The sequence below is a fragment of the Phoca vitulina genome, unplaced genomic scaffold (genome assembly GCF_004348235.1).
Source record: "Phoca vitulina isolate PV1807 unplaced genomic scaffold, GSC_HSeal_1.0 scaffold71, whole genome shotgun sequence".
Lineage (NCBI taxonomy): Eukaryota > Metazoa > Chordata > Mammalia > Carnivora > Phocidae > Phoca > Phoca vitulina.
Genome location: NW_022589774.1, coordinates 7066579 through 7081553, shown reverse-complemented (window position 1 = coordinate 7081553; position 14975 = coordinate 7066579). Strand labels below are relative to the sequence as shown.

The 14975-nt window shown below is 54.6% G+C and overlaps 1 protein-coding gene across 1 annotated transcript in view; it reads right to left on the bottom strand.

The window, feature by feature from the left end:
• QSOX1 (quiescin sulfhydryl oxidase 1) overlaps positions 1–14383 on the bottom strand; it is a 32806-nt gene extending 18423 nt beyond the window's left edge. Inside the window, exons 1-2 of the mRNA XM_032393175.1 lie at positions 14097–14383; positions 7094–7194 (exon numbers count right to left, since the gene is read on the bottom strand). Coding sequence (XP_032249066.1) covers positions 7094–7194; positions 14097–14358 — 363 coding nt within the window. The 5' untranslated portion in view covers positions 14359–14383. The remainder of the gene's footprint in view (positions 1–7093; positions 7195–14096) is intronic.
• Between the last annotated feature and the right edge of the window lie 592 nt (positions 14384–14975).

Below are 14975 nucleotides of genomic sequence, written 5' to 3'. Positions count from 1 at the left end.
AATGCAGGCAGCAGCTTACACACTCTACGTGTGGTGGACCGTCTCTCCGTCTTGAAATGAATGCATGAAAATATTCATGCATGAATGAGTGGATGAGGCACACTTAACTGATAAAACAAAGTTACTTCATACTTCCCCCAGAAAATGTTAGCTGCCCTCTGAGGCAATCTGTCCTTAGAGGCTGGCGTCTGTCCACCAAGAACTCGCAGCCTGGCTCAGCAGACACCCCACGAAGGGAAGGGTCTCCAGGTCAGGTCCTGCTGAAGGGTGGGCCTGAGCCCCTGAAGACACAGGTCTTGTTACAGACAGGTCAATTTAACTCATCACTTTGTCCTCTTTTCCCCTTTATAGGACACTCCAGGCTCAGTCCTTGGGCAAGAGGACAGAGAGAACAAAAGACAAGTCATCACAATCTGGGCTTCTCCTAAGTGGCAAGACTGCTGCCAGAGCTCTGGCCTGTGCTCTCCTGGGCTCAGGAGGGAATAAAGTTTAGTTGTCCTGACAAACAGACAGTCACGTAAGTGACTGGCAGAGAGCCTGCTGGCCAGGACGAGGACTCTTCCTGAGATCCTTGGGGGCCACCTGTAGCTTCCTTGGGCCTCTGCCTGCAACAGCATGGCCATCTGGCCTTATTCCCAGCTGGTGGCTGAGGGCAGGCCCTGGGGTCTACCAGACCTGGGTACAAGCCCTGGCTCTGCCACGCACCTGCTGTGTGACCCTGGGCAATCCATTAACCCCTCTGTGCCTTCTCATCTTTAAGATGAGGATAGCGCCATCCACCATGAGGAACTGCTGTGAGGATTCAAAGATGATACATCTCAAGTGCTTGTGTCTGGTGCATACAGTGAGGGATCAATAAACGTTAACTGCAGGATTATTATCATCCCCTTCCCTTGTTCCACCTTTTAAACACTAGGAAACACTGATCAGCTAGTGTGTGTTTATTCCAGCCATTTGTAGGCAGAACCCAAAAATTCAGAGGCCACCTGCCCATCTTCCCACTTGAGGAACAACAGAGATGCACAGAAGCCGCCCATCTCTTCCCACCTGCAACCTTCTCCTGTTCCCGCTGCCCTCACCTGGCTCCTAACTGCTGCGAACTGCTTTATTCTCTCTCTTCTTAGACCATCAATATAAACTTTTATTCTGGGTAGAAACCATCTGCCGATACATGCCACATATATTTATAATAATGTTCTTTGCAGTTACTGAACAAATTTTGAGTGAAATTATTCGTTATCCTAACACTTGTAAAAATGCTCACAAATTCCCTGAATTGTGGGAACTTAGGGCAGACCCATGCGGCTACAGCTGTTATTTTCAGTTATGAAAAGCAGCATGGTCACTTTTTTTCGGCCACCACGCCCTCCCCCAGATCTGAGCAGGTGCCTTACTGTAGGGGGCTGACCTTACCCCCTTCTAAAGGCAGGCTGCCAGCCCCCAGCTGAGCGTTCTGAAGGCCCCGGCTGGGGGCAGCGGGGAGTCGGGCAGCAGCCCCAGCAAGACTGACCCAGGGGAATGCAGGGACTCGGAGACACAGCCCCAGAATGGAGGGCTACGGGAAGGCCCCCCGTGTCCCTCCGTGTATGCTGTGCTACCACACAGCTATCCCTTTTGTCCTCAGACGCCTCCCACCTGCCTTCCAAAGTGAGGACAGCACTGGAGCCCCGGCTCCCACACTTCATGCTCTTAGGAACTTTTCCCTATCAGTCTCCCTTTCCCCTTTCCTGCCAGCAACTTCCCTATGCCTACAAACAGATTCTGATCCTCCTAGTTTCTTAAAAATAAAATAAAAAATAAAATAAAATAAAATAACAAAAAGGACAGGAAGGGAAGGTGGATGGGAATCGACAGAAGCCCTCCTCCCCTCTCCAGTTACTGCAGGTCCCGTTTCCCTGGGCTGCCAGGTTTCTCAAAGCAGAGTCTGCTCTGCCTCTCCGGCCACCCCTCTCTTCACGCCCATGAGCCATCAGCTCCGCTGACCCCTCTGCCCCGCCCCCCTTGCTTTCTCTGCAGTGTCTGTCGTTAACACTGCCTGCCTTCCCCACAGGGCCAGGGGCTGCCATGTTTGGTAGCACATATCTCCGACGCTCTCCTTCTTGGCCTGCATGCTGCCACCTCCCTTGCCTCACCCGACACTGACCAGGCCTGCTTGGCCACCTTCACAGCCTTCCCCACCCCCTTGTCCTAGCTTCTCCCTGACTGTCTTGTGTCTGCTGCCCCCACAGTCTCTTGCCCCCCAGTCTCTCCTCCTGCCATGTATCAGCTCTTGACACTCTTTCTGTTTAAAAAGCCCTGGGAAGGGGCACCTGCGTGGCTCAGTCGTTAAGCGTCTGCCTTCGGCTCAGGTCATGATCCCAGGGGCCTGGAATCGAGCCCCGCATGGGGCTCCCTGCTCAGCGGGAAGCCTGCTTCTCCCTCTCCCTCTGCTGCTCCCCCTGCTTGTGCTCTCTCTCTCTCTCTCTCTGTCAAATAAATAAAATCTTTAAAAAAATAAAAATAATAAAAAAATAAAAATAAAAAGCCTTGGGAAGAATCGTCACAAACCAGGGGGTCAATCCATGTTTTTGAATGAAGGAGCAAGTGAATGAGTGAACAAACAAGCCTACTGTTTGTCTTCCTTGCCAACGTCATGTACTTGGTCTAAATGATTTGCAATCTGAACCCTTTGTCTCAAGTCCTCACCTGTCCTAAACTTGTTTCCTCCTGGTGCCCTCCACACAGGTACCAGCCCCCCCCACCCCTCTAAGACCAAGTCACCCCTCCAAGACCGAGTCACCCCTCCCCAACCTGTTTCTCCATCTGTGTTCCTTGTCTCACCCCATGTCCTCCCCTGTTAACCAGACCAGCATCTTCTCCTCCCTCAACTCCCATCCACCAGTCAGTGGACAAGGTCTGTGAATTTGGCCTTTGTGATTCCTCAACAGTCCTCTGGGCCAGCTGCCTTGTCCAGACCAGGGCTTACCACCTATTTCCTGGACTAATGCACCAGTCCCTACCTGTCCCTCTGTGAGCTCAGAAATGTTAATCTGCTCCATCTTTTAATTCCCCAGCTGCTCCTCATTGCCACTTTGCTTAGTGGCACCACTCTGGTCTGATTGTGTCACTCCTCAAATCTCTTCCATGACCCCCCATTACCAGTGAATAATGTCTAAACTCACTATGTTTTGAGGCCTTCCAGGATCTGACCCAAACTCCAAAACTTACCTTCCACTGCCCCTCTTCCCTACGCTTCGGCTATGATGGGCCTGAAACCTGAACTTTCTTGAGGACAGGACTACACTTGGGCATCTCGGGAAGCACCACAGTGTCTAGGACTCAGAAGACATCTGCTCAGTCGAACAGAGAACCTCTGTCCTTTGATCATTGTAGATGCTCATGTGAAAATCATATTAAAATCTAGTCAGGGCACATTTTTATCCTCCTATTAAAATGCATCCTTCTTAAGTCAGCTGTTGGAGGCGTGTGCCTCCCCAGGGGAAACCACAACTCCTCCTTGGGAACAGGTAATTAAGATGTCAGCAGTGAGTTTTCTTTTTTCTGGGAGCGGTCGGCACCCGGTCCCTTTCCTTCCATCTCTTCACACAGGAGCCTCTGCCTCCACATCTCCCCAGAGGCATGAGGTGGGTCTTTACCAAACTGTCAAGAAGCAACACCAACATCAACTGCCTTTCTAGGGGTCAAGTAAGGCTGAATGGGAAGCACACTTTCCAGTGGTGACCATCGATGACACTGAATCCAAGCTTTTAAAACAAGTTTCAAGGAAAATGACCCAGTCTCCAAACAGCTTACGGGGAGCCCAGGAGGATCCACAGGGCTAACCATTCCTACGCCGGAGACTGACTGTGGAGGCCAGAGGAGAGCAGGTGACTGGGGGCCCATATCCTTCTTTCAGAGAGAGGCAGAGTCACCCTTCTTGACATCTCCCCCCTCACAAGAGCCACAGAAGGTAACAGCCTAGCCTCTGCACCCCCACAGGGTATCCACCTCCTGGCCCCGAATTCAGGGCCCTGACATTACTGTGCTGCCTCAGCCCTGCCCATGAGCCTCTGCCCCAGCCAGACCAGTCTTCCCAACATGTCACACACTTCTGCCCACACAGGGCCTCTGCTCTCACCTCCTCCTCGGCCCGCATTCCTCCTCTCCTAGCCCAACCCCATGCAGCCCTCAACACCAAGTGGAAGTCCCCTTCTCTCTGATGCGGGAGGGAAAGGGCTCAGTGAGGCCCAGGGAGCTCCTCCCGCATCCGCTGCGTACAGATCACTCCCCGCGTACTGGCGGGCTGGTGAGCTCAGGGCCCCCAGGGAACGCGCACTCAGTAGCCGCTGCCTGACGGACTAGCTAAATGCAGTGCCCACAGACGAGCTATGGTGAGCGCCACAGGGTGACTTAGGGAGGAGAGGGGACAGTAACATTAACTGAACTCCGAGTAATCCCACACCGTGTCCCGGCCCTCTCACATGTAAGGCCTCACGTCACATTGGCAACAGTCCTATTAGGTATAGATATTATCATCCCATTTTTTACAGACAAAGGAAACTGAGTCCTGTTGCTGAGGCACTGTTAAACAATCTTCTGAGTCATATCCAGTACGTACAGTAAGCAGTGGAACCAGGATTTGAACCCACATCAGTTATCTCAGAATCTCGCAAAGGGGAGACTTCTGTCGTCTCCCACCCCAATGCTGATGCTCTCTGGAATCTTGATCCCAGCTGGGCCTCCGGCTACAAGGGGTCCTGACGGATGACCCCCTGACGGCACTCCTGTGGCCCATGGCAAGGCCCCTCCCCACGAGTTCCAGCCTCTAGGTTCCCTAAGTGCCAGCTGGAACCTGTTGCCAACTAGTCCCTCCCTCCCTCCCTCCCTCCCTCGCTCCCTCCCTCCCTCCCTCCCTCGCTCCCTCCCTCGCTCCCTCCCCCACACCTTTGTTTTCTTCCAGCTGAGCTCCGGCTCCAGTCTGATGGGCCCCTGACACAGCAGGGCCTGCAGGGCCCGGTGTTTGCTAAACAGGCTGGGCTAGTGGCAGCTCACTGCTTGCAAATGGTGACAAGGGGCAGGAGGCAGAGGAAAGGGACAATGACACATGTACCTGGGGGTGACCCAGCCTCGTGTGTGGATCTGTCTCCATCATACCAGCAACACTCTCTCTTCCCCTGTTCAACGTGTGCTCTCATCTTAGAGTTCTCACAGCCTTTATGGGTAGGAGTGAGGACAGGCCCAACCCCAGGGTGGGCAGCAGACAGGCCCACTGGCAGCCAGGCTGACCTTGAGGGTCTGCCCTGTTTTCCAGGGAGTCCAGCCATGATGCCCACAGGCACACTAGACTCTCTGGGGATCTGCAATCTGTTTGAGTGGCATTTTCCAAACATTAGAAGCAACCTAAACTGTAACATCAGTTTAGCGAATCACAGCCAGTATTTTAAAAAAATAAATAACTGGAAAAATAATTAATTAATTTAAAAAAATGGAACAGAAAATAGCAGCGGGTACTGCATTTAGGAAGAATAAATATTGTTTTATGAAACTTTCGTGTTGGCGATCACATACAAACCAACTTCTGGATCTCACTGTGAAATGTATGTATCTTACTTCGTAGGGCCTTAGAGCAGAGACCCAGTGGGAGCTAGAACCACTTGCCCCCTGGCTCGATTCCTGAGGACAGGGCACTGAGGGCCTCTCCCGGCTGAAACTGAACTGCCAGGGCCCAACGAGGCACTGCCCATGTGGAGGCTGGGGAAGGTCAAGACAACCAGCCCAGGGCCCTTCCAGTGCAGGGCTCTCCCAGCTCCCCTCCCACAGCCAGCTGGGCGGTGCAGGAGATGATTAATCACTTGAGGCATTCGGGCTACGTTGGCTGCGTGACTGGGGTAGGTGCTGGGAGCTTCGGGACCTTCCTCACACCCACTGAGCCCCGGCCTCTCCCAGGTGGAAACACCAAGCCTCGGGTGCCAGGTCCCACAGAACGCGCACCCCCCACCCCGGATGTCCTGAGCCGGCCCTGGTCACATGGAGTTCAAGCTGGACATTCTTGCTGGTGCCTGGAGCCTGGCTTCCTAGACAAATTCTCGGAGTAATGAGGCTGAGATCCGGCTCCTGGTTCTGCTTGGAACTCGAGGCCCCTGAGCTCAGAGATCTTGTTCAGGGGACAATGCTTGGCATTTTAGCTTTCAGAGGCCTTTCCGAATTATTCTTAGTGGTTACAGAGGAAATGCTTTTCTAGATGCCATTCTGGTAGAAGGAGGCTAATTATAGCTGGAGGTAGGGAGACAGATTCCGATTCTTTAATTTGGAAGCAAACTAATTAGATTATAGCTGGGCCTGAGCCCTGGGGAGGGCACTGAGTACACCTGCCCAACCTTGCCATTCTCGGCTTCCCAGAACCTCCTACTTGAGTGCCTTGGAAGGTGCTCAGACATTAATTAAGCTGTTGATGCCTCACAGCGGGCAGGTTGTCAGGCAAGGCCTCACTGGCGAGCTCACGCTACTCTCAGCCAGAGCTGGGGTCACAGAGCCCTCATGCGCTGGCTGCGATGACTCCCGTGACGGGGATCCTTGCCGCCTGAGGCACTGGCATTTGACCATGGGGTGAGGCTACCCTGACAGGTCATTTCTGAGCTACCTGGACTCAAGGCACTTGCCTGATGAGGATGAAGCTTGCTGGTATTTTCTGGGAGGTCATCAGGCCCCCTGAATCTGATCCTGACCGTGGGTGGGTCAGAGCCTGAATTGGGTTTTATAGGGTTAGATCAGGCCTCTAAGGCTGGGAGTCAGGAGGGAGAAGAACTGGAAAGAGGCCCTTGGGAGCTGGGGTTTCTCACCAGCCCAGGCGGAAACCACCTCACAGCTGAAATCAGCCCATCGCAACTACCCTCCCCTGCCACAGCCCCTTCCTTTTTAAAGGGCAGAACTTGTCAGACCCAATGAACCTCCCAATTCACATGCTTTGCTGCCTCTATAGCAGGTGTCTCATCAAGCCCAGGGACAGTGCTCCAGGGGCTGTGACTGAAGCCGATGGGAGGACCCCACGGAGCTCCGAGGCCCGGGGAGCACGGGAAGCCCGCACCACGCCTGCGCTCCCCTCCCTGTCACGCACCCTCACGGTCGGGAAGCCGGGGATGTCGAAGTCTCTGCAGATTTCGCTGTTGGTCTCGTCAGCACAGTCCAGGGCAGCGACATTCAGGGCCGGTCTCCAGTCTGAAGGGAAAAGAAAAACAACTAGGTAAGTAAGAGGGGCCGGCACCTCTGCCCGCTTACCTCCCCCAAGCCACATTCCCCCCACACCAATGCCCAGAGCACCTGCCCCTAACGCTCTCACGAGAAAGGTCATCCCTTCCTCAGGAAGGATCTCTGAAATAGTCTGGTCATTCTGCACTTAGCCCGTGCCTAGGACGTGGCTAACAGCATAAGCAACGCTCTCCTGTGATAGCATCTGCGGTCCTCCGTTATTCTGGGTGGGCGAGGGGCACGGAGGCTGCAGGGGCTGAAGAAAGATGTCAGATGAGCTTGAACCCCCGGGGAAAAACCCTGACATGGCCTCTGTCCCTGCTGCCCTCCAGAGAGCATCAGTTCCAGAAGGGCGAAGATTTACAACTCCCCGGCGGATGCTCAGGAAGGTCTCTGCGGCCAGAGGTCCTGGCAGTCAGCCCAGCCTGCATGGGTAGCACACAGGTGGGGAGGACTGGCTCCCCTGCCAGAGAGGGAGGCAGGGAGCCCAGGGGAGGAAGGGAAAGGCACCTGGAATCTAGGAACCACCGGGAAAGAAGCCCTGAGGCCAGAGTCTGGAGGGAGATGAAAAGCTCCCCGAGTTGCCTGGGCACCCCGCTCCTGCAACAGGCCCCGGGCTGCAGGCCTCCCTCCGCTGAAACTCACTGGCAGAGGACATAAAGGCACCATTCTGGGCCACGGCCCAAGATCTGTGAAGCAGAAAACAGGCTTCTCTACCAGGCAGGCCCCCCGAGCTCTGGTTCCAGGTCAGGTGCCCCTCGGGCACCTACTCAAGTTCTCCGTCACAGTGAGGCTGCTTCAGCGGGAAGGCAGGCTCCACACACACCGTGGGGTGGGATGGACTGGTGCCCACCATGTGGCACAGGGCCCTGCTCAGGTCTCCTCCACAGACACAAGCCTGTCCGTCCCTAAGCGCCTCTTCATTTCTGCATCCTCACTGCCTGGCTTCCCCAGTGAGCAGCACACAATAGGTGCTCCGTGACCGCCGACCCCATGACACGGTCGACCCAGGCGAGGGCCCGGCTCTCAGCAGCTCGGGTGCTGGAACGGCGTCTCTCAGCTCTGCCCCAGCCTAGCGGGTCCAGGCCGGGGGGGAATGTGATGCCATCACCTGGGAAGGCATGCAAGAAGAGCTGCCCTGGATCACAGGCAAGAGCACACCAGGCTGCCCTTCTGTGACTTCTTCCCTGCCCGAGGGAGGCCCAGGTCACCCTCTATGGCCATCTGGCACGCTCCAGGCTTGGCTCCGTCTGTTCTGCATCTCGGGCTCTGGTCACTTCGTGCAGGGTAACCCCCAAGAGAGACTTGGCGCCTCTCAAAAGAGTAAGTCGATTAGACAAAAGGGTGGAAGAGGAACAATTTCTTGTCCTTCCACCAGGGAGGGCCACCAGCAGGGGTCTCACAAAGCCACCTGGCAGGGTGACCAAGGACTGAAGGCCTCAACTGCTCCTCTCCTCTCTGAGAGTACAGTTCCCCATCGCCGGGGCCAGAGTCTGCCCACTGCCACTGAGGCACGAAGACTGAAGGGACAGGGAGCTAGCGCTCAGGGGGCGCCCACCACCTCTCCCCACTACTGCTCCAGCGGGGGGCACTATCCCCCCAACTCTACAAAAAGCAACTGAAGTCTCTAAGTTGTCCAAGGGCTACCAGACTCAAACCCTCTTCTCTTCCCCCGCCACCTCACCGGGGGCAGGATATTACCCTTCTATTTTTGCTGTTTGCTCTGATCACAACCTTCCCCGTGAAAGAGAGAATGGTAAAAACAGTGCCGTCTTCAAGCGACACATGATTCTTTAACTCAAGCACCCAGTCACTATCAGAGACTCAGCTCTTAGATGATGATATCGTACATACAGAGAGCTTATGAAGAGTTTGCTACGTGCCTAACTTATCTCATTCCATGTGCAACTACCCTCGGGGGCAAGGCAGAAGCTATTATCTCCAGACCTGCTTTCCTCCCCTGTAAAAGAACATCCGAGAACCATGCCCATGGCACACTGCATCAGTGGTAAATCTGGGATCTGAACCCCTGGTCTCAAGAGGGCCCAAGACAGAACAGAGAGCTGCTCTGCTGGCTTCCCAACCAGGAAAGCCGGGGGGGAGGGGGGGAGAAGGGGAGTGGGGCGTTAGCAGTGGGGGCTGGGGGGAAAGGGGATGCCTGGGAATTATCAGCCCCTTGCTCCTGGGTAGCCCTGTGACTCCTTATCTTTATACCTTGACTCGCTGTCCCTCCAAGAAATGGAACCGGTGCCTGTTCCTACCTGCCCCGGGCACAGGGGTAGGCTGGGGACAGTCAGGTGCTGGGAGTCCTGGCTAAGGAATGTTTCTCAGGAATATCAATGTCAATACCTTACTGAGCCATAATGACATATAAAGATCTCATGTGATACTCATCACCATGGGCCTGACCATCCATTCTAGTCATTGTACAAGGAATGGAGAGGACCCTTATCGGGGCGCTCCACTGGTAATGCAAAGCTGCATTTAAGTAAAGTGCACGGTTGTCAAGGAACAGAACTGGCCGAGGGAGGCTTTTTAAAGTGTCAGGTGCCTTAAACACCACAACGTGCAGGCTGAACACCTAACATCAGCAGTATCAGCCCAGCCCTACTCCTGGGGAGAAAAAAGTCTCCTGGTACAATTACTGCCCTGGCAAAGTAACTTCTCTATTAACAACAGAGTAAATGAGCAAATGGAGAGGGGGGACGTGTGGGGACACAAGCATAACTGGGACATCTATGGTCTCTGGGTGGCAAGTGAAGAGACACCCTATAGTGAGGGGGGGTCATGGGCTCCTTCTGAAGTCAGAGGCAGGATCCCCGCCCCCACTCACCACTCCAGGAAAGGGCATGGACCCGGGGTCACATGACTTGCCTATAGCTCTAAGTGGCCAAAGCACCATGAGGGCCACAGGTCTCCTTTCTGGGCCTTATGAGTCAAACGGGGACCAGGATAGATGGTCTCTCCTGTCCTTTACAGCTCGAACAGCTGTTCAAGTGCTGGATGGCAAACAACTCTCAGCATGAAAAATGGCCACAAGTCCTCCCTGTGTTAAGCAAGCTCCTATTCATACAGAGGACAGACCCACCCAAACCACCAAGAGCTAGTCAAGTGGTCAGAACCAGACCTCCATGCAAGTCTCCAGGAGTCCTGACAGGGAGTTAGCCCATGCCCTGCCATCACCACCGCATCCCTTCCTCCCTGTTGCAGACTTCTGGGCAGTGAGGTCACGGGACAGACAAAATGCCTTCCCTAGCCTTCACACCCGGCTGCCACCCCAGGCCTGAGTCCAGAAGAGCCACGGCACCAGCAGAGGGCCTGGTCACTACATTCTCATTTGGAATCCTGTGAGGCTCACACCATTGGCCTGCGTAACTGTTCAGTGGGCTCCTTCCCTGTGCCAGGCTCTGCACTAAGGCGTCACGGGGTACAAGAGAGGTGGTCTACACCGTGGAAAAGAAAAGACAAACCACCACTGTTCAGTGTCACCCAAACGCCTTATAAATGTCATTTCTGTGGCTTGGCAGAGGCCATTTTCCCACCCGGAGGACTCCTCCTCCTTCACCCACCTCTCCACCTGCCTAGGTTCTAGAGAGAAAGAGATGGGTTCGAGAACCTCCTCCAGTATCTGCACAATCTCGGGCAAGTTACTTACCTGTTAAAAACAAAAAACCCATCGACTGCTCGGATATTTTCTCATAAAGGTCATATATACGTACGAGTGGCCTGTAAAGGCCCTTAGCAAAGTGCATAAGGCAAGTGCGTAATAAATAACTGCTTAAATTAAGGCCTGCTGACAGATTAGCCCTCCATGACTTCGCCCTGCCCTGAGTTCCTACAAGAAACGGTCGAGCCACTCCTTTGGCCTTTTTCAAACACAGCTTCTCACTGTTGCCAATTTTCCTGCCGTGTGTAGCTCATTTCCCAAACTGCAATGTAAACAATGTTCTGCATACAGAGGTCACTTAACAAATATTCACGGGATTGATTAGCCAGTGAAGAGTAATGAAGATCTAAGGTGAACACAATCAATTTCCCAAACATATGGTGACACAAGAAGAGCTTTCCTGGACCAGAAAGGGAGGAGCCAGATCTTCAGAAGCCAGCGCTCTGGTCCATGGTAACAACTGTCCCGGAGAACCCATCCTACAAGTCACTGAATAAATGCGCCCTAGCCAGTCAGAGAAAGGCCTGAGGCCAGCCGGGCAGGGTTGCAGGATGTTTCTCCCCCCTCATGACCTTCCACACTCTCACTGCTCCTAGCCCAGATACTCCTACCATTGGCAGAAGGCAGGGGCTCACTCCAACAGGCTCCGGGGTGGCGTGAGCCCTCTGCTGACCCACAACCATTTTCTCAAGGAACCTCAGGAATACAGAGATGATGTAAGCACAACCCCGGCTTCTCAGCAGGGCCTCACCGTTGGATGGGAGTGGGGGCATTCTTTATCACCGCAGGCTGACACCAGATTCGGCTGGTGCTCCCCCCAACACGATCTTGTTAAGGGGGCTGACCCAACCCCGTGGCTCGTGTGAGACCTCTGGTTTCCTACTTCCCATTGACTGTGGTTCATCTCCACAGACTCTGATGCTTCCACTGTCCTTCCTGGAGATTAAGTTTCGATTTGCGTTTTTTAGGGGAAGACTGTCACTCCATGCACGAGGGCAAGACCCCTTTTGGAAGCGGCAACCCTCGCCCAGGAGTAAGCTGGGTCAGTGTCTGGCTATGCGATTCATTGGAAAACTCTGGGTTGCAAGAGGCCAAACACATGAGTCAACTGGAAGCTAAACCTTCCCTCCAGCATTCTTAAGACATAAGAATCTTCTAGATTGAGTTCATCTGCAGCCATTAGAGACCTCTCATAATCTCAAGGTGGAAACTGACCTGGAGATTTTTATGATTTTCAGGCCCACAAGGTCCCCTGAACACCTAACGTCCCCTCAGGTGTTCCAGTTCCATGCTCAACACTCTTCCTCCCCCTTGCCCTGACCAGATGTGTTGATAGCACCAAAACAGTGCAAGGAACTGTTGAGAAATGGCACAATCAGGTGATCGGACCAGAGAGCCATGCAGACAAGTGTCTACGTGTACACTGGAGGTAAAATGGTTTATCGGTTTTGTTAAAAATAACTTTCCAGGACCATATGATCGGACCAGAGAGCCATGCAGACAAGTGTCTACGTGTACACTGGAGGTAAAATGGTTTATCGGTTTTGTTAAAAATAACTTTCCAGGACCATACGGCTAACAGATGTATACATCTTTCCATCTGGCCACTTCAGTAACCACTGTGCAAGCTGCTCAGGGGAAGCGGTAGCCTGAGTTTGAAAACCAACGCCTACAAATGCACTATTCTACCACGAATGGTTGAGCTGATCAAGAAATACTAGGGGCGCCTGGCTGGCTCAGTTGGTTAAGTGTCTGCCTTTGGCTCAAGTCCTGATCCAGGGGTCCCGGGATTGAGTCCCATGTCGGGTTCCTCGCTCAGCGGCTATTCTGCTTTTCCCTCTCCCTCTGACCTTCCCCTGGTTTGTGCTCTCGCTCTCTCTCAAATGATTAAAAAAAAAAAACTTAAAAAAAGAAATACCAACAGCACAGCAAGGAAACAACAGTTCCAGTTCTCTCTAGAAAGAGGCCTATTCCCTAAGATGCCCACAGTCCTCATTCAGTGATCATTTCCAGTCAGGAGCCAAGCTAGGGCCCTAGCAACACAATCAGGAAGCAGCTTCATTCAGAGGCAGCAAATCAGAAGCAAATCACTACCACCACACCCACCAAACACCCACTATCTGAGCTAGGCAGCTGGGTGACACCACAGAGATCCTTAAATTCTGGAAAAGAAACTCTGAGATAATGCATGTCATGTACTTAGCCAGGAAGGTGTCAGACGTATAGTAAGCACTTGTAAATATTAATGACTATTATTGCCATATTTTTTTCAGTTCTAGTCTTAAGTTTTGTTTTTTTTTTTTAATTTACCATTTCTCTAATAGAGTACACCTTTAAATATCTATACAGTTAGTGGTCTTGTTATCTCTCTAGCCCCTCAGGCTGTTAGTAAATGAATGGTATGTCTCACAACTGAGGGGCTCAGAATCAAGGAAATATGGTGCTAAGGGTCAGGCCAGTGAATAGGAACATGGAGCAAAGGGCCAAACACACACCAAGAGGCTGCCTTCAGTCAGGCCTCTGGGTTCATGGGTTAAAACAGAAGGGTCTGAGAGGGTGCATGGCCAAGGGGAAGAGAGAAGATGTGGCCCAGAAGCTAATGAGCTGGAGGCGCTGGGTCAGGAGAGGCCTAGAACCCACACAGGAAAACTCTGTCTCAAAAGTAAAGCTGAGAAGAGACGTCTAGGTGGCAGCTGGGTCAACTAGCCAAGGGGTTGGCAGACGGAGTGCCAGTTCCTTTTCTCCCCAGCACTGATCCCACGGCAGCCGGGGAACTCGGCAGGAAGGCGACATGGGTCCCTGTGCGAGAGGAAGGGGACTGCCACAGGCGACTGCAGAGGAGGCCGTAAGGTGTCAGCAGAGCAGGAGGACGAACAAAGGAGAGGCCGGCGCAGGGATGCGGGCAGTAAGCCGGCTGAGGACCGACGGGAAAGCAGAGCAGGTGTGAGGGCCCGGGCCGCCGGGAGTGGGGAGAAGCTCGGGACACCGGCCAAGGAGAAAGAGACTGCGGGCGCGGGAGCCAAAAACGGAGTTGAGGGCTGGAAACCGCGGGGGAAGTGCGAGGGGCAGAAAGGAAGAGGTGGGCGGAGGCCCCGGGCCGGGGGAGGCGGGCCGGGTGGGAGAGGCCCTCGGCCGGGCAGGTGGCAGGGATCGGCCCGGGGGGCGCGAGGAGATTCGCCCCTCCCCCGGCCCGCCCGCCCCTCACCTTTGACGTCGTTGGCCAGCGCCTTCCACGTCGGGGCGAAGGCGATGCAGTGGCCGCACCAGGAGGCGAAGAACTCCACGGCCCAGGCGCTGCGGGAGCCCAGCACGGCGCCGCGCACCGTGTCTCCCTGCAGTAGCGTCAGCGGGTCAGAGGACGAGTAGAGCGCGGAGCGCGGGGCCGCGCCGGCGCCGGCCACCGCCAGCAGCAGCGGCAGCAGCAGCCGCGACGGCGACGGCCCGGAGCGGCAGCCGCACCAGCCCATCCTGCGCCGCCGCGCCCACCACCTCGCACCAGTTTCGGACGAGTGGGCGCCCCGCCACTCCGCCGCTCCTCCAGCGTCCGTCGCGGGGAGGAGCCTCGGGGGCTCCGCCCCTCCGCGGCCCGTCCCCGCCCCCCGTCCCCGCCCCGCGGTCCGCCGCGGCCCGGGAGCTGCGCTAGCGGGTTCCCGCCTCCGGGCTCAGGGGGCGGGGAGCGCAGCCCGGGCCAGGAGCCCCCACCCCCAGACGAGAGGGGCGTTTGCCCGGCAGAGGCCCGGACCGGTATTCCGGTGGCTGCTGGGGACTCGAGGAGGTCATTTGGCTTCTCACGAGCCGCGTATCTAACGGAAAAGGAGTAAGTTGGAATAGATTGGACCGATTCATGCCGTAGCAAGAAAGTTCTGGGGATCCCTCCACGCAATAAGATGTGAGTTAGAAGCAGGTGAGAGAGAAGAGGGAAGGTCTCCGGGTCTATGATCATCATCATGGCCCCACAGGGATGAGATGTGCCCACACTCCTGAGGCCTGTGACCATCCAAGGGAAACAGTCATGGATGAGAAGCTCTCTCCCCACTTTAGGCTGGGCCGGATGGCGTGGGCCATTGCGCTGCAATCACAGGGT